Source organism: Papaver somniferum, chromosome 6 (assembly GCF_003573695.1).
Source record: "Papaver somniferum cultivar HN1 chromosome 6, ASM357369v1, whole genome shotgun sequence".
NCBI classification, from domain to species: domain Eukaryota; kingdom Viridiplantae; phylum Streptophyta; class Magnoliopsida; order Ranunculales; family Papaveraceae; genus Papaver; species Papaver somniferum.
The window spans coordinates 22,837,799-22,856,964 of record NC_039363.1 but is presented as its reverse complement, the minus strand read 5'-3'; the positions used below and the strand labels follow the sequence as shown (position 1 = coordinate 22,856,964).

Below are 19,166 nucleotides of genomic sequence, written 5' to 3'. Positions count from 1 at the left end.
AAGAAATAAAAGAGCAAATGAGAGTTTATCCTCTCAATACATGTAGATAAGTCCGACCAATATTGTTAAAGCACCCAGAAAATTGATAGGGCATCCAAGCGGTTTGATAGCAAAATGATTATTTTTCCCTTCGACTAATCTGAGGAAATCTTCTTCGTCCGGCATTCGATTGACACGTTCGAGTAGTCCATTTTGCGTAACTTTTCAAGACCTATCTGAAGATACTATTTTCGTATCTAAATCGTTGTTGGATTAATTTCTATTAATTAACGTTCGTGTTAAACTAATCGAGTCATTATCGTCTAATTCGTCTCTTGACTGGTCTAATATCGTTGACGAGCTTGAGGGTCCTTACACTTATCCCATGATCCCAACGTTTAGTTAGTTAGTTAGGCATATCCCAAAGGCATTTAAAAAGCCTAAATTACCCTAATTCTATTTGACTTCTTCTTCTCCTCAACCCAATTTTTCTTCCAGTTGAAAACAATTTCATCTTTTTTGACAAACCTTAATTACGATCATCGAAGTACATATTTTTTCTACTCTTCATCTCCTAAACCAAATTATTTTTGATTGGTCAAACCCATTTTTTTTCTATTTTTTGTGTATGAAATGGGTTAAATTGGTTGAAATTATAGAAAAATTAGGGTTGCAGATTCACTTACGGTTAGCTGCTCTTAAATTCCTAACTGTAAACTTGTTCTCTGAAGTTGTTATGATTAGGAAACTAAGAACTTCTAATCTAAATCAAAATCAAAAATATATTTGTATGTGTTATTGGAGTTAAGTTTATACCGTAAATGGATTTACGGTTGGGTTCGACTCTTATAGTACCTAATCGTAAAAAATCATGAATTAAAACATTTTCAGAAGTTTTTAAATGGATTTACGGTTGGATTTGGTATTAAATAAACCAATCATTATTTTTCTACAGTTGGGTTTTCTTTAATTTTAACTAACGGTAAAAAAACCATGTGCATTAGTAGTTTATTAATTTGTGTGTTAATTTTCGTTCATTGGAGTTGAGGCAACAAGAAATACTATATGGTATAAAAGCTTACTATTTCATTGTCACATCTTCTAATTTGGATGAAAGTAATATAAACTTATTTTCTGTAATTTCGTTTAGTTTTGATTTCTCTTAAAAGTTACTCCCTCTATGCGCAAGTCAAGAGAGTATGGGATGCATATATATAGAACAAGGCGGAAGATAAGTTTATCAAAAATTTTCTTATACGTTATAACGTCATCTTTTCCTTTTATCATGGGTGAACACGTAAGACCAATTTTTTAAAAGACATTATCATATTATCTAGTTAAATTGATATTTGACGGTTATGATACACCTATACATGTTACTTGATTAACATGTTATGATTGTTTGGTGTGCATCTGTTGCGAACCACAATCAAAATATGCTTGAATTAGTAGTAAGAGTATGTTAGAGTAATATCTGGATTTTGTTTGTGAGTTAATTTATACCGTTAATAGTTATATTTAGGAAGCAACTTGTGTAATATAAATCTTATTGAAGAGCTTGAGTTTGTATGAATCAGATCAGGAAATGTATTATGAAAGATTGAGAATTTTAATCTAATTGAGAGTTTGATTGCACCCGAAGTAACCGTTGGAGGTCGGTTTTCCTTGAATTAAACCATTATCGGTTCCTTTAGATTTCATGTTATGTAAGCACATAATAATTAGTATCTGAGTAGGTTTTTGTCTTCCATGGATTACAAGATCCAGAGAGTTAATCAGAAAAAATTTTTATTTACCAACTAGAGTTTTAAGTTTGTATATTGTTTTTATCTTTAAATCAAATCTGATTTATTAAATTTATTTCTATATACACCAGTTGAAAGATTTGGTTTGTTTAATAGTTTCTAAAACTAAAAACTATTTTTTTTTTCTTAATCTTCATTTATTCGGTGGTTTACTAGCAGAAAATATATGGCTTTAGGAGTTTTACTTAGTGTTAATATTTCTATATTAGAAGCAGTTTTTGTTAGAGGACATGTTGCACCAATTTGATTCATCGGAGTTTATGAAAAAGCGGGGGTACAACAACCACACCCAATATTTCATTTGGCAATCTAAATAGACAAACTCCAATATACTTTCAAGAGAATCAACTAGAAAGCTCGACTCAATCTAGAGAAAAGTATATCCAAGAGTTTTGTATCTCTATCTCTCAATTCAATCTGCAATCAGCAAATAGGAATTTGTGAGCCCGGTTGAATATAAGAGGCATAACTTGAACGGTACCAAAGACCAATGTTCAAGGATCAATCAATTTCAATCAACAACCAAAGTTTGGATTTCCTAATTTTTCGATTCAACGCATAACCTGTGATATTTCAATTATATAACAAAGTATAATGCAGAAAAGAAATAACACAGACGCCAGAAGTTTTGTTAACGAGGAAACTGCAAATGCAGAAAAACCCCGGGACCTAGTCCAGATTTGAACACCACACTGTATTAAGTCGCTACAGAAACTAGCCTATTTTTGATACATGAAAAATAATACCATTTAATAGGTTCGGGGTTCCCCCTAAGAGGGGAGGTAAGCTTAGTATGAGACATGGGGACTCGGGGACTAAGCCCAGGTCCAATGAAGAAATACCCATGAGATAAGAAGGATAAGGAAGGGATTAACAAATAAAGAGGAGGTTATATTAAGGAAATGACATTAGAAGTAATTAAGTAGGTTTAGGACATGTGTCATGATGTCATAAAAGGAGGGACTTTTAGGAAAGTCTATATAAGGAAGGACGGGGTACAAAGGAAAAACAACCATATCTCTTACCATTCCTATTAAAGTGAGGTCACTTGGTGGGTCTAGGACGGGCAGAACCAAAACTAAAATCACCCCTCAACATTTGGCGACCACACCCGGAGGTTCGTGCCTAGCTCACCATGACACACCTAGGAGGCGCTAGCGCGGGCGCGGTAGAAAACCAGCCGAATGACATGTCACTTAACCTAGAAGGAGAGAGAGTGGGGATAGTGTCGGACCTAATCACACAGGTGAGAAGACTGGACGCTCCACACGAGAAAAACAAATAGCAGGAAGTCGAGAGCACGCCACTCGTACAGCTCTCTCTGAAGGAAATGCAGAAAGATCTAGAGGACCATTTTCGCAGGGAGCAAGAATTGAGAAAACTTCTGAAGGTAGCCAGCGCTGAACAGAATACCAGAGGAGCAATGGAAGATTCGATAGAAAAGGAAAAAGAACCTGTAGCTATGACACAAGAGGCAATGGCCAAGTACCTAGAGACGAACTACAGAGTCGTGAAGCAGGACAACTATGATTTCATGGCTATCCCATACTCACCCGAAGTCACAGAATATCAGTACCTAGAAGATTATATTTCACCAAAATTCAAGATTTACAATGGTCAAGGGAATGCGCGGGAACATCTTACCGATACATGTTTACTATGAATGACCATACAACTAATGAAAAGTTGTGCTTGAGAGAATTTCCGAAGTCGCTAACTGACACGACATTTACTTGGTATGACAACCTAAAGTTAGGGAGAATCATCTTCTGGTCAACCATGTCCACTCTCTTCCTTAGAAAATTTTATTCGGAAAAAAGAAAAGTTACCACCATAGATTTGAGCAAGTGCAACCAGCGCCTAGGGGAGGAAATAGGAAAGTACATCGCCAGGTTTCATCTCCTCACCTTAGATTGCCACGAGGACGTCAATGAGGAAGCATTGGTAGAGATCTGCGTACGCGGAATGACACCGTCCTTCAAGAAAAGCCTGGTCAACTCCGATTCCCAACGTTTGTCGAGCTAGAGGAAGCGGCGGCAAGAATTGCTTATTGCGCTGAAGAACACAATTCATACTATGCCTGCCGCAATACAGTCAACTGTGCCTAGGAGTATCCGCGCTAACAATAACTTAGAAGGTTGGATTACACAAAGGATCCCTCCGCCATTACCTTGCAGTAAAGAGCAGATCGTGAGTCTATTAGAGCAATGGATATCAAACAAAGAAACTCAGTTTCCTCCAACAAAAACGGATCCTAGTGTTATTGATAAGAATGACGCTAGGTACTGTCACTACCACCGCAGGATACAAAACCCTACAACTGACTGCTATAACCTCCGAATAATTTTCCAGAGAAAGCTGGAGATAGGTGAAATCGAGATGAGTAATCCTGAAGCCGGGAATACGATCCAACACCAAGTCATGATGCTCTCTCACGACCCGAGTGGAGATGTTTGGAGACCTTGGGATGACAATGAGGAAGAGGAGTGTGAGGTCGAAATGGAGGACCTTACATTCATAAACACAGAGGGCGTGGCAGTAATTTTTCCCAGACAGTATTAGCCCAACAGTTTTTCGACTCCCTCGGCTTCAGCGAAGACCAAATCAAAGAAGTATCGAATGCTATAACAACTATCGTGGTAGGAAAACCCTAAAGACCTCTCCCTAAAGAGGCGATCGTGTCTACAGACGAAGACATATGCTATCCAGGAGAGCACCTTAGCCCCTTGTCCCTAACAGTGCACATCAACAAACATCCTCTAAAGAGAGCCTTTGTTGATGGAGGCGCGTCTTTGAATCTAATCTCCATGCGCACGTTAGACATCCTAGGAGTGCAGCGGTCCGCAATCATGATGCGAACTACAATAATAAAGTGTTTTGGAGGTCACGCCCAGACAACTATTGGGATCGTCAACCTAGTCATGAAAGTCGAACCTATCCGAGCACTTACACCGTTTTTACGTATTAGAAGATGACACCAAGTTCCACGTACTGCTAGGAAGAGGATGTCTACTCAACCATAAGGTGGTGGCGTCGACGTATCACCAGTGCGTTAAGACCAACATGGGAGGTAGGAAATACCGGATCCCTGCCACGAGAAATCCATTCGAACTAGAGGAAGAATACATGGCAGACGCAGTCTTCTACGACGAGCCAAAGGAAGAGGATGAAGTACCTGAAGTACGACTCACCCCGCTCCCTAAGTGGGTAGAAGAAGAAGAAAATTCGGGACCAACTAAGTCCGTGTTTAGCCCATCCAGGATGGTGTTCCCCACCGAGAGGAATAGAAAACAAGAAGAGCAACCCATATTCCAGCGCTTCTCTAAGCCGGATGGGGGGAATGTATATGATGAGTGCCAAATATTGTATATATTTATCCCTTTTTGTTGGCATTTAACTCATCTTTTGTGCATTAATTCTACATTTTATCCCATATTCTGTATTTTCATTGTTTTCAAGAATAAATATTTTTCTTACTTAATTTTGCATTTTTAGGTAATAAATAAAGTTTGGATGAATAGCAGAGAGGAAAAGAGCAGAAAAGTAGTGAAAAGCCGGGAGGAATTACACAAGGAAGCCGCGAAGAATGTTGTGCACAAGACCAAAAGGCTAGAAGTGGGCTTGAAGAAGAAGAATTGTCCCTAAAGAAGATATGGGCTTGGCATACCCAAGGCCCAAAACCCTTACTCAAACACATTTCCACTATCCAAGCCCGTCTCGGATTTCAGCCGTCAGATCGAAGCATCTCAGCATCCTACGGTCGCTCCATCATCGCACATCAAACTCCGAAGCCCCCGCTTTACATCGCAACGCCCATCTCCATCTTGGGTCGTCCGTTTTGCTACATCCCTTCATCCGACGGTCGCTCCACGCTTACCTCCGTATCGCCGTTGGATCCACCTACCATCTTCCCATCCATCGCTCCTTGTCGCAGATCATCAAACCGCGTTATCCCCGCTTCACACCGTAGAACCCGATACCCTATACACAAACAAACACTTCCTTTCTCCCAAAAAAGTCGAGCTTCTTCCCCTTCTGCCAAAATCAGTTGCAGAACCACCACCACCTCCATGCCCTGTCTCTGCAAACTGTCACTACCTCGCCTTTTCCACCACCATCACTTCTTCCCCGACCGTAGCAGATACCACCATCACGTCCCCTTCTTCTCTAGCCATCTATTACATCAACTTCTCAACCCGAAAACCCTAGTTTAGAAGTTGATGAAATAGGTGAGGTTAGAGACAGAAATTGAAGCAGCCGAGAAGAGCAGGAAGGTTAGAGGAAGCATGGGTCGAGACTACATGGAAGAAATTTCCTCGATTTGGGTGAGTATCACTAACCCTAATTTCTCTGTAATTTGGGGGTTTCTCTAGAAACCCTAATTCATGTTGGGACCGTACCAGGAGAGGATTAGAGTAGGGAAATGGGCTCAATTAGACCCATGACATTAGAAAAACAGTAAACCTAATTGTACTGTTTTATTTTGGGATTTTGGGAAAATGGGTGATAACCCTAATTTGATGTTTTGGGTATAAATAGAACTGGAGGGTGTGTGTGAGAGGATATCTCTGTGCTAGCCAGTGAGCAATATTTGCAGTTCATTTTCAATTCATGTTGAATCTTTCTTATGCATAAAAGTTGAATGTGAATTGTATGATGTGTAATGTGGAGCATGTTTATACCTGTTAGTATCATGATTACAAGCATGTCCATGTTCTAATTCACTTGCTAGGGCTTAGAGGAAGCTCTTGATCATATGCTAGGAATGTTAATGTATTTGTATGTTCTTTTATTGAGCTGATTTGCCTTAGGATGAATGCTTAGTCATTTGGGATACCTGCTTGTGATCACCTGTGCTGTTAGAAGACAGCTGATACTAGGAGTGGAGCTAGGTCTTTGGCCAAGAATTCAATCCACTAGAGAGACTGCCTTAAGCCAAACTAGCTAGAGAAGTTAAATGCCTGTGATTAGTTGTGCTGATTAAAGACAACTGATGCTAGGGGTAATTTGGCTAGGATAGTTAGTAGAATCCTCATTGTAATCTTTCAGGAAAGAACAAGACATACATTGCATCATAATTTCCTTAGCCTAGGGTCAAGTAGTGGAATCAAAAGCCTTAGTACCTTCCTTTGAACTCAGATAACCTTAGAAATTTAGAAAACTTTAGCAAATCCTCCAAGTCCCTGTGGACAAAACCCTTATTTACTTTTTCTTGCTTCAACTTCCCTGTGCACTTGCAGGCTAGTTTAGGTACTTCTTTCCTTTTACACCAAGTTTTTGGCGCCGCTGCCGGGGACTCGGTAGCGGTTTGCTTGTTTTCTGTTTTCTTTCTTGTTAATCTTACTTGTCCTGACCTGCAACTTGCTGCTGTTGCTGTTGCTGTTGCTGCTGTGAAGCTGCTGCTGCAGTTGTTGTTGCTGCTGTGAAGCTGCTGCTGCAGTTGCTGTTGCTGCTGTGAAGCTGCTGCTTGCTGCTGTTGGAGCAGTTCTGCTAAAGTTGCTAAGGAAGATCCAAGCCCAACTGGGCTAGTGCAACAAAAAGGGATAAAAAGCCCAAATTTGGGCTCCCTCCAAAAATCAAGTAAGCCTAACCCATGAGCTAACCCAACTGGGCCTCATTAAATTTATTTGGGCTTGTATTTAAGTATTTATATTTGGGCTTGTAATAATTTTAGTTTTTCTTTTTCTTTATTTTCTATTTGGGCTTGTAATAATTTTTATTTTTCTCTTTCTTTTTTCTCTTTCTTTTATGGGCTTGTAATTATTTGTTTGTTATTTTTTTTCTTTTCTTTTGTGGGCTTGCACTTTAATTTGGACTTTAGGTTTATATCCCATCTATTGGCCTCCTAACCTTACAAAAACAATTCTGTTGGGCTTAGAGGTAACAAAATTCTGTCGGGCCGTGAGTTAAGATTTTTTTTCTCACCAAAATTCTTCAAAGAACCCAAGAACCAAAAGCCTTTTAGTTGGTTGGGCTTTGTCCCAATTAATCCAAAATCTTTCTAAACCCATTGTGAAACCAAAACCCAACAAAACCAAAAATTCTAGGTCATGTTTTTTTTCATTGACTGTGGGCTTGTTAGATGTTATTTCATCGATCAATGATCTTGTTAGGATATGGTTGTGACCTTTAGAGACCAATCAAACCGACTAATTAGAGTCAATCCAATAGACCCAATTGACATACCCACATCTTCTGAGGAAAACACACCGGACCAACCTGAGATAATGGAAGAACCCCGTAGCCTCAAGGATTACATGTACCCCACAAGGACAAGCCAACCCTCGTGCATTGTTTTACCAGAAGCTACTGGTCATTATGAGCTAAAATCGAGCACAATACAAATGCTTCCCGTGTTTAGAGGAATTGAAAATGAAAACCCTTACCATCACGTGAGAGAATTCGAGGAGATTTGTGGAACTATACGTTTCACTCAGATGTCTGACGAAACCCTAAAATTGAGACTATTTCCTTTCTCTTTGAAGGAAAAGGCCAAGTCATGGCTGTATGCTTTACATCCACAGTCAATTAGGACATGGGACAACCTCACAAAAGAGTTTTTCAAAAAGTTTTTTCCTAATCACAAGACTGCGACAATTCGTCAAAATCTGAACAGCTTTGTACAATTAGAAGGTGAAACCTTAGCTAGATATCTTGAGAGATTCAATGAATTGTTGCTTAAGTGTCCCCATCATGGTTTTGAGAAATGGAGACTTGTGCAAATTTTGTATGAAGGTTTAGATGTCTCCACCCGAACAATTGTAGAGTCTATGTGCAATGGACTCTTCACAGATAAAAGTGCTGATGACTCTTGGGCTTTCCTAATTGAAGTTGCTGAAAAAACTCAACAATGGGAGTCCATTCGTGAACCTAGAAAGACTACACCTGTAGATAAGGTCCATAGAATTGAGTCTAATTTTGAGGGAAATGCAAAAATGGCAGCACTAGCAAGAAGAATAGAAGCATTAGAACTTCAGAAAAACGTAAAACCTTCTACCACTGCTTTCTGTGAACATGTCGAAATGGCTATCTGTGATATATGTAACGGTTCTGACCATCAGGTCAGTGATTGTCCGGAAATGCATGCATTCCAAGATCTAGGCTAGAACAGGCACATGCTATGTTTCAAAAACAAGAGCATAACCCTTATTCACAGACCTACAACCCAGGATGGAGGAACCACCCCAATTTTTCATGGTCTAAAGGACCCATTCAAGGAGGACCATCTCAACCCACTCAAAGCTATCAAAACAGTCAAGGCTATCAATACCCTAAAAGTCCTCAACAGCAGTCGTACCCTCAATACACTGCTGACAAGAAATTGTCTAGCATTGAAGAGAGTCAATCAATTGACCCAACATCTGATGAAGAATGAGAAAGCAACTGATCAACGAGTCTCCGCTCTAGAACTACAGATGGGTCAAATTTGCGATGCACTGAATACAAGAGAAAAGGGTAAACTTCCTAGCCAGCCCCAACAAAATCCAAAGAGGATATTTCAAGCAGGACATCATCTTGCAATGAAACCTCACCCGATCAAGCCCATTCCATCACCACTCTCCGAAGTGGTAAGATTGTTGAGAACAATGTAGGCATACCACAATCAAATGAATCTGAGCCAAGCATATCATTGCCTACACCACCAAAGAACACCTCCAACTTAGAAAAGGAACCTGAGCACATTAGCGAAGCCGACAATCCCACTGTTGTGAATACCCTCTAACTCCTAATGCTCATGTTGCTCCATATCCTCAGAGGTTAGTTCGCCAACAGATAAGCACCCACTACAATGAGATGTTAGAACTGTTCAAAAGAGTCAACATCAACATTCCTTTTCTTGAGGCAATTAAGCAAATCCCTGCATATGCCAAATTCCTCAAAGACTTGTGCACTCAAAAGCGCAAGATTAATGTGCACAAACGTGCTTTCTTAGCTGAACAGGTGAGTTCCATCATTCTGAACAAAACTCCACCTAAGTTTAGGGACCCAGGTTGTCCAACAATTTCTTGCACTATAGGAAACCACATGGTCAATAAAGCTTTATTAGATCTAGGTGCAAGTGTGAACCTCCTGCCATATTCTGTTTATGCGCAGTTAGGTCTTGGAGAATTGAAGCCAACACCCATAACTCTCCAATTGGCGGACCGATCCGTCAAAGTCCCTCGAGGTGTAATTGAGGATGTTTAATTAAGGTTGATAAGTTCTACTTTCCTGTAGACTTTATTGTCTTAGACACTCAACCTGTACAAAACCCGGATAGTCACATTCCTGTCATTTTAGGACGTCCTTTCTTGGCGACGTCTAATGCGATCATCAATTGTCGTAATGGAGTGTTGAAGCTGTCTTTTGGAACATGACTGTCGAGCTGAATGTGTTTAATGTTAGTCAACATGTGAATCTTGATGATGAGGATGTACATGAGGTCAATATGATTGAGAGTTTGATACAAGATTCATTGACTGGCATTATGTCAAAAGATCCCTGCAAGCATGTTTGGAAGATGTTAACTTGGAGTTGTATGATGATGAATACATTGGTGAAGTCCAATCTTTGCTCGAATCTGTACCTCAAATGGACATCACTAAATGGCAGACTACAGTGGAACAACTCCCACTTTCTGAGAAGTCTGTTATATCTTCGGATGAGTCTCCTAAGGCCAAACAGGAATTGAAACCATTACCTGATACTTTGAAGTATGCATTTCTAGGTCCTTCTGATACTTTACCTGTTATCATTTCTTCACGATTAAACATAGAACAGGAAAACAAGCTTTTAGGAGTACTTGAGGAGCAGAAAGAAGCCTTAGGATGGACCATCTCAGATCTCAAAGGGATAAGCCCCACCATTTGCATGCACCACATTAATCTTGAAGAGAATGCCAAACCATCTAGGGAAATGCAAAGGAGACTTAATCCTAACATGAGAGACGTTGTTAAGAGTGAGATCTTGAAGCTACTTGATGCGGGTATCATATATCCGATTTCAGATAGTAAATGGGTTAGTCCCATTCAAGTTGTGCCTAAGAAGTCAGGCATTACTGTAGTTCGGAACGAAAAGAATGAGTTAGTCCCTTCACGTACAACCACAGGATGGCGAGTATGTATCGACTACAGGAAGTTGAACACAGTAACAAGAAAGATCACTTCCCCCTTCCCTTCATAGACCAAATGCTAGAACGTGTGTCTGGACACAGTCACTACTGTTTTCTAGATGGCTTTTCCGGTTATAACCAAATTCACATTGCACCGGAAGATCAGGAAAAAACTACATTCACGTGTCCATTTGGGACATTTGCTTTTAGACGTATGCCCTTCGGGCTGTGTAATGCACCTGCTACTTTCCAGCGTTGCATGATGAGCATTTTTTCAGACATGATAGATAGTTTTCTCGAGATCTTTATGGATGATTTCTCTGTGTTTGGTTCTTCTTTTGACGAATGTTTGGACCATCTAGTCCTTGTGCTATCAAGATGTAAGCAAAAGAATCTGATTTTAAACTGGGAAAAATGCCACTTCATGGTGAACTCCGGCATAGTTCTAGGACACATCGTATCGGAAAAAGGAATTGAAGTAGATAAAGCTAAAGTCGACCTCATTCAACATTTACCCCAACCCCACTCTGTGAAGGGGATTCGATCATTTTTAGGTCACGCCGGATTCTACCGGAGATTCATCAAAAACTTTAGCCAAATCTCTCGCCCTTTGTGTAACCTACTTGCCAAAGATGTTGTCTTTAACTTTGATGCTGCGTGTGTGAAGGCGTGGGAAGAACTCAAGACTCTCCTCACCTCAGCTCCTATTGTCCAACCACCCGACTGGGAACTACCGTTCGAACTCATGTGTGATGCCTCTGATTACGCCGTTGGCGCTGTTTTAGGACAGCGTGTTGATAGACTACCATATGTGATATACTATGCTAGTAAAACTCTTAATGATGCTCAACTCAACTATTCGACTACCGAGAAGGAGTTACTTGCCGTGGTATTTGCATTAGACAAGTTTAGATCTTATTTGATAGGATCTAAGATCATCATATACACTGACCATGCGGCTTTGAAGTATCTTCTTTCTAAGAAGGATGCTAAAGCTCGCCTTATTCGATGGATACTCTTATTACAGGAATTCGACATCGAAATCCGTGATAAGAAAGGTTGTGAGAATGTGGTTGCTGATCACTTGTCTAGATTAACTAGTGAGTCTATTGATGAATCTGCTGATTAGAATCATTCCCTGATGAACAATTGATGTCTGTGTCAAACCTTCCTTGGTTTGCCGACATCGTTAACTACCTTGCTGCAGGTAGATGCCCTCACATTGGTCGAGACAAGACCGCTATAAGTTCTTGGCTGAAGTTAAACATTTCCTTTGGGATGACCCATATTTGTTTAAGTACTGCCGACCAAATCATTAGGAGATGTGTCCCCAACATGAACAGAAAGATGTGATATCTTTCTGTCATGACCAAGCATGTGGAGGCCATTTCAGTGCCAAGAAAACCGCTGCAAAGATCTTGCAGTGTGGATTCTATTGGCCATCATTGTTCAAGGATTGCCATGATTATTGTGTTGCTTGTGAACGCTGTCAAAAGCTAGGAAGCATTTCGAGGAGAAACATGATGCCATTGAACCCCATTTTGATTGTGGAGATTTTTGATGTTTGGGGGATCGACTTCATGGGTCCATTCCCTATTTCTGACGGTAGATTGTACATCCTAGTCGCAGTTGATTACGTTTCTAAGTGGGTAGAAGCCATAGCAACCAGAACAAATGACCACAAGGTGGTACTTTCATTTCTAAAGGAAACATATTTGCACGTTTTGGTACCCCTAGAGCTATCATCAGTGACGGCGGTTCACATTTTCGTAACAAGTACTTTGAGTCTTTAGTACGCAAGTATGGCATAACTCACAAGGTTGCTACTCCGTACCACCCTCAGACTAGTGGACAAGTAGAAGTTTCTAATAGGGAAATTAAGCACATTCTGGAGAAGACGGTCAACCCGTCCAGGAAAGATTGGTCATTAGATTGAATGATGCTTTGTGGGCCTATAGAACAGCTTATAAGACACCAATTGGCATGTCCCCCTATCGTCTAGTGTATGGAAAGCCGTGCCATCTACCTGTGGAATTAGAACATCGTGCCTACTGGGCAATCAAAGAGCTGAACTTCTCTCTGGACGAAGCTGGAATTCAAAGGAAACTTCAACTCAACGAGTTGGAAGAATTGAGAAATGAGGCTTATGACAGTGCCAAGCTTACAAGCAGAAGATGAAGATGTTTCATGACAAGCGTATTCTGCGCAAATCCTTCACTCCTGGTCAGAAAGTCTTGCTGTATCCCCGATTACATCTTTTTCCAGGAAAACTGCGTTCCAGATGGAAGGGTCCGTACCTAGTACGCACAGTTTTTCCTCATGGAGCTGTAGAGCTGGAGGATGTCTCCAACAAGAACGTTTTCAAAGTCAACGGGCAGAGATTAAAGCCATTCCTTGAGCCATTTCCACCCGACATTGAAACAACCAACCTGGAGGACCCGTCTATGTGGACTAAACTGGTCCACTCTTTCCCTAAATAACCAAAAAGTTTTCCAAATGTTTCCCTAAAAACCAAAATTTTTCTTTTTCCCATCAAAACCAAATGTTCTCCCAAAAACCAAATTTTCCAAAAAGTCCAATCCCATTAAAAACCAAATTTTCTTGTAGATAATGTGTTAGTTAAATTTCCTTTTGTATATATTTTGTGCTCATCCATTGTGACTCTAATATGATGGATTTTTGCCTTGAATAACGGAGTTTTAATCGAGCTTTCGCCGTACAATCGGGTATTCTCTCTCCTTTTACTCTACTCAGCATGTTCCTCTTCATATATTGTTTTATAATTCTTTCCATATTTTGAAACATTGAGGACAATGTTTAGTTTAGGTTTGGGGGTATAGAGTAGATACTGATAATTGCTATAATTGAAAACGAACTCCTCTCTTTTTGAAAAAATTGAAAAATTCCAAAAAAAAAATTAAAAAAAAAAAAAAAATTAAAACATAAAAATGGAGCTCATTTACCTTGAAATGTTGACTCTTGTGCAAATATGTATTATTAGGAGTCTTAGTCTAGATATTTAGGCACCCTGATTCTAGCACAATTCACATAGTGATAAGAAATTTGCACGCGCACGATCTACCAATACATGTATGGCCTCGATCTTCAAGGTGTTGGATAGGAAGTTACGATTGCCAATCACTTTAGAATACTGAACGAAACTTGACTAGCTTGTTCTTTGGTTGGTTGGGATAGAAGGTGGAGGTTACATTAAGAAAGACAACCATCGAATTTAACTGGGTGCATCAAAAAGGGCTACCTCTTGCAAAGTGTCATGTAATTTTTGTTTCTTTTGTTATGTATCAAAAGTGTTTCCTTTTAAAAAAAAAAAAAAAAAAAAAAAAAAAAAAAAAAAAAAAAATACAAAAAAATAAAAAAAATCAAGTATTTATCAATTCCATCATCTCTTGTTCCAAAAATAAAAGAGATAGTCAATGTAAATAAGAGTCATGTAAAGTCATCTTTTGTTTTTTGTAATAAGCAAGGAGGGTGTATGCCATTGATGTACAACGCGAGTAATTGTGAAATACCTCCAACTCATTCACAATTCTCGTAAAGTCCGGACAGCTAGCTAGATTTCGACCTCAGTTCTTAGCCTGAGAAACTATCTCTTGGTGATTAGTAGTCATAACTTCAGATCTTTCTTTACACATGTGTAGATACACTTTACACTCTTATCACATGTCTTTTTTGTTATCAGTGCTAGGATTGTGCCTTCGATAGCTAGATTGACATCTCCATTTTGCTGTGAGCTTAAACTGTTTTGCACATGTCACATTTGATGGAATCTGAGCTTATATTTTGACCTAGAACTTTGTAGGTACGTTCTAAGCAAACCTTCACGAGACTTCAACTCGTCCACTAGGGACACTTAGTGGTTTAAAAGGCTTAGTGCATACGCTAAATGCATTCGAGAGACCAGCGACAGTGGTATAGTAGGATTTCCTTAGTTTTGTTTTACTTGAGGACAAGTAAAATTCAGGTTTGGGGGTATTTGATGAGTGCCAAATATTGTATATATTTATCCCTTTTTGTTGGCATTTAACTCATCTTTTGTGCATTAATTCTACATTTTATCCCATATTCTGTATTTTCATTGTTTTCAAGAATAAATATTTTTCTTACTTAATTTTGCATTTTTAGGTAATAAATAAAGTTGGATGAATTGCGGAGCAAAAGAGCAGAAAAGTAGTGAAAAGCCGGGAGGAATTACACAAGGAAGCCGCGAAGAATGTTGTGCACAAGACCAAAAGGCTAGAAGTGGGCTTGAAGAAGAAGAATTGTCCTTAAAGAAGATATGGGCTTGGCATACCCAAGGCCCAAAACCCTTACTCAACATTTCCACTATCCAAGCCCGTCTCGGATTTCAGCCGTCAGATCGAAGCATCTCAGCATCCTACGGTCGCTCCATCATCGCACATCAAACTCCGAAGCCCCCGCTTTACATCGCAACGCCCATCTCCATCTTGGGTCGTCCGTTTTGCTACATCCCTTCATCCGACGGTCGCTCCACGCTTACCTCCGTATCGCCGTTGGATCCACCTACCATCTTCCCATCCATCGCTCCTTGTCGCAGATCATCAAACCGCGCTATCCCCGCTTCACACCGTAGAACCCGATACCCTATACACAAACAAACACTTCCTTTCTCCCAAAACAGTCGAGCTTCTTCCCCTTCTCCCAAAATCAGTTGCAGAACCACCACCACCTCCATGCCCTGTCTCTGCAAACTGTCACTACCTCGCCTTTTCCACCACCATCACTTCTTCCCCGACCGTAGAAGATACCACCATCACGTTCCCTTCTTCTCTAGCCATCTATTACATCAACTTCTCAACCCGAAAACCCTAGTTTAGAAGTTGATGAAATAGGTGAGGTTAGAGACAGAAATTGAAGCAGCCGAGAAGAGCAGGAAGGTCAGAGGAAGCATGGGTCGAGACTACATGGAAGAAATTTCCTCGATTTGGGTGAGTATCACTAACCCTAATTTCTCTGTAATTTGGGGGTTTCTCTAGAAACCCTAATTCATGTTGGGACCGTACCAGGAGAGGATTAGAGTAGGGAAATGGGCTCAATTAGACCCATGACATTAGAAAAACAGTAAACCTAATTGTACTGTTTTATTTTGGGATTTTGGGAAAATGGGTGATAACCCTAATTTGATGTTTTGGGTATAAATAGAACTGGAGGGTGTGTGTGAGAGGATATCTCTGTGCTAGCCAGTGAGCAATATTTGCAGTTCATTTTCAATTCATGTTGAATCTTTCTTATGCATAAAAGTTGAATGTGAATTGTATGCTGTGTAATGTGGAGCATGTTTATACCTGTTAGTATCATGATTACAAGCATGTCCATGTTCTAATTCACTTGCTAGGGCTTAGAGGAAGCTCTTGATCATATGTTAGGAATGTTAATGTATTTGTATGTTCTTTTATTGAGCTGATTTGCCTTAGGATGAATGCTTAGTCATTTGGGCTACCTGCTTGTGATCACCTGTGCTGTTAGAAGACAGCTGATACTAGGAGTGGAGCTAGGTCTTTGGCCAAGAATTCAATCCACTAGAGAGACTGCCTTAAGCCAAACTAGCTAGAGAAGCTAAATGCCTGTGATTAGTTGTGCTGATTAAAGACAACTGATGCTAGGGGTAATTTGGATAGGATAGTTAGTAGAATCCTCATTGTAATCTTTCAGGAAAGAACAAGACATACATTGCATCATAATTTCCTTAGCCTAGGGTCAAGTAGTGGAATCAAAAGCCTTAGTACCTTCCTTTGAACTCAGATAACCTTAGAAATTTAGAAAACTTTAGCAAATCCTCCAAGTCCCTGTGGACAAAACCCTTATTTACTTTTTCTTGCTTCAACTTCCCTGTGCACTTGCAGGCTAGTTTAGGTACTTCTTTCCTTTTACACCAGTATACCGCTTATAGAAATCAGCTGAAGGAGCACCCACGGATGTGCAGGACGGCGTCGATATGACGGCGAAAAAATTAGAGACTCCCTCGGAAGATACCAAGCTAAGTCTATTGGAACTTCCTTACAACACAATTGATGACGAGGAGATGCGAGACCAACTCATGGATGCAACTCCTAGAGCCGCAGAAGAACGAACTCCCGAGGATCTCACTCTGGATGGGATTGAGGAAGTCAACATAGGGACAGAGGAGGACAAGCGCCCCATCATGATAACTAAGAGATTAGAAGAAAAAGAGAGAGGAGCGTTGATCGCGCTACTCAGAGACTATAAGGATGTCTTTGCCTTCGACTATGATGAGATGCCTGGGTTAGACAGCGATCTCGTGGCCCACAATCTTGGAGTGTCACCCGAGTTCAAGACGATAAAGAAAATAAGCAGGGAGTTACCTAAGGACACATCTCTCGGGATAAAATAAGAAGTAAAATGATTGCTTAAAGCCAAGATCATCAAGTCTATCCAACACCCTACCTGGTTAGCTAACATCGTGCCCGTGGTAAAAAAGAATGGGAAGATCAGGTGTTGTGTGGATTACAGAGATCTAAATAGGGCGTGCCCAAAGGATGACTTTTCGCTCCCCAATATCGACACGACGCTAGACGCGATGAGAGGAAAGAAACGATTCTCCTTCATGGACGTCTTCAGCGGGTACAACCAAATAAGGATGGATCCGTCGGACGCAAAGAAAACCGCTTTTCAAACTCCGTACGGAAATTTCTACTACGTAGTGATGCCTTTCTGTCTAAAAATGCTGGCGCCACATATCAATGCGCCATGACTTCTATATTCCATGACTTGCTACACCAAACGGTAGAAGTATACATTGATGACATTGTGGCCAAAACATAAGAGGCCGAAGATCACGCCTCTCACTTGAAGACAGCCTTTGAGAGATGCAGGAAGTTCAAGCTCAAAATGAATCCCCTCAAATGTGCCTTCGGAATAACATCAGGAAAGTTCCTAGGCTTTGTGGTGATTAATGAAGGGATCCAAGTGGATCTAAGCAAAGTTGAAGCGATCACAACCATGGCGCCTCCGGAAAACACAAAGGAACTACAAGCTTTCATAGGACGGATATCATATATACAGTGCTTCGTACCTGGTCTAGCACAATTAATGACCGCGTTCTTTCACTTACTAAAGAAACATGTGACCTTTGCATGGGGAGAGGTACAGTGCACCGCATTCGAGAAGTTGAAGCAGTACCTCATCAACCCTAAGTTTCTCAGGCCTCCGACGAGAGGAGTTCCCATCTATCTCCATACAGAGTTTACCAGCTTGGCGATAGGTGCGGTTCTCGCACGGGACATCGAAGGAAATGAGTTGTCACCTATCTATTATGTTAGTCGAGTCCTGCGAGACGCTGAACTGAGGTATCCACGCGTAGAGCAAGCATGTCTAGCCTTCATATACGCGAGAATCTATACCCTTATCTCTTGGTACACGAGACCATTGTAGTAGCCGCGTCTTATCCCTTAGCCTACCTGGCATCTAAACCCGTCCTAACAGAAGAACTGCTCGATGGTTGTTACAGTTGTCAGAGTTCGAACTCAAATATCAGCGACCAAACGGGGTGAGGGGACAAGCGATAGCTGACCTAATAGCCATGTTCCCAGGAGAAGGAGACGACGAGGTACACGAATACATACCTGGAGAAGTAGCAGCCGCAGACATTGACAAACCTTGGACCATGTTCTTTGATGAATTGTCATATGCAACCGTTGGAGGAGCAATAGTAGTGTTCGAAGCCCCAAGAGGAGATTTACTATCGTATTCGTTCAAATTAGATTTCCCGTGCAGTAATAATATCGTCGAATATGAAGCACTAATCCTAGGACTCAAGCTGGAAAAAGAACTAAATTTATGGAGTATAAAAGTAAAAGGCGACTCGAAACTGGTGACAAACCAAGTAAGCGGCGACTTCCACGTCAAAGAACCTCACCTAGCGCCTTATCGAGCAGAGGCTCAGAGTCCGATGAACCAAACGGGGTCAACATTAGATCATACGGGAAGGAGCGAAAACCGACATGCAGATGCTCTAGAAACGCTAGAAAGAAAGATGCAACTAAATGGAGAAGAAGATGGAACGGTCACGGTAAGAAGAAAATAGCTGGCCAGCACTTGGAACGAAGACCTGGCATTCAAGGAAGCAGATGATTGGAGGCGGGTATATATCGAAGACCTAACTCGGATGGATGGGGACCGAGTAATACCCACCCAAACCTTACAGAAATTTGTGATGATCCAAGGAGCCTTGTACTATCGGGCTGCCGGAGGATCCCTCGCCAGGTGTGTAAATAAAAGGGAAGCAGAAAGAA

At 40.7% G+C, this 19,166-nt stretch overlaps 1 protein-coding gene across 1 annotated transcript; it reads left to right on the top strand.

Annotated features, from left to right (window-relative positions):
* The first annotated feature begins 17,763 nt into the window (after positions 1-17,763).
* On the top strand, positions 17,764-18,958 carry LOC113290648. The gene is made up of 2 exons (XM_026540231.1): positions 17,764-18,221; positions 18,358-18,958. Exons 1-2 carry the CDS (start codon positions 17,764-17,766, stop codon positions 18,956-18,958), a joined length of 1,059 nt encoding a protein of 352 aa, XP_026396016.1.
* The last annotated feature ends 208 nt before the right edge of the window (positions 18,959-19,166 follow it).

Bases quoted from the DNA above. Each gene is read 5' to 3' on its own strand.
- LOC113290648 (XM_026540231.1), top strand. From the start codon at position 17,764: ATGAATCCCCTCAAATGTGCCTTCGGAATAACATCAGGAAAGTTCCTA. The intron at 18,222-18,357 runs GTATCCACGCGT...CCGTCCTAACAG, and splicing joins CTGCGAGACGCTGAACTGAG to AAGAACTGCTCGATGGTTGT.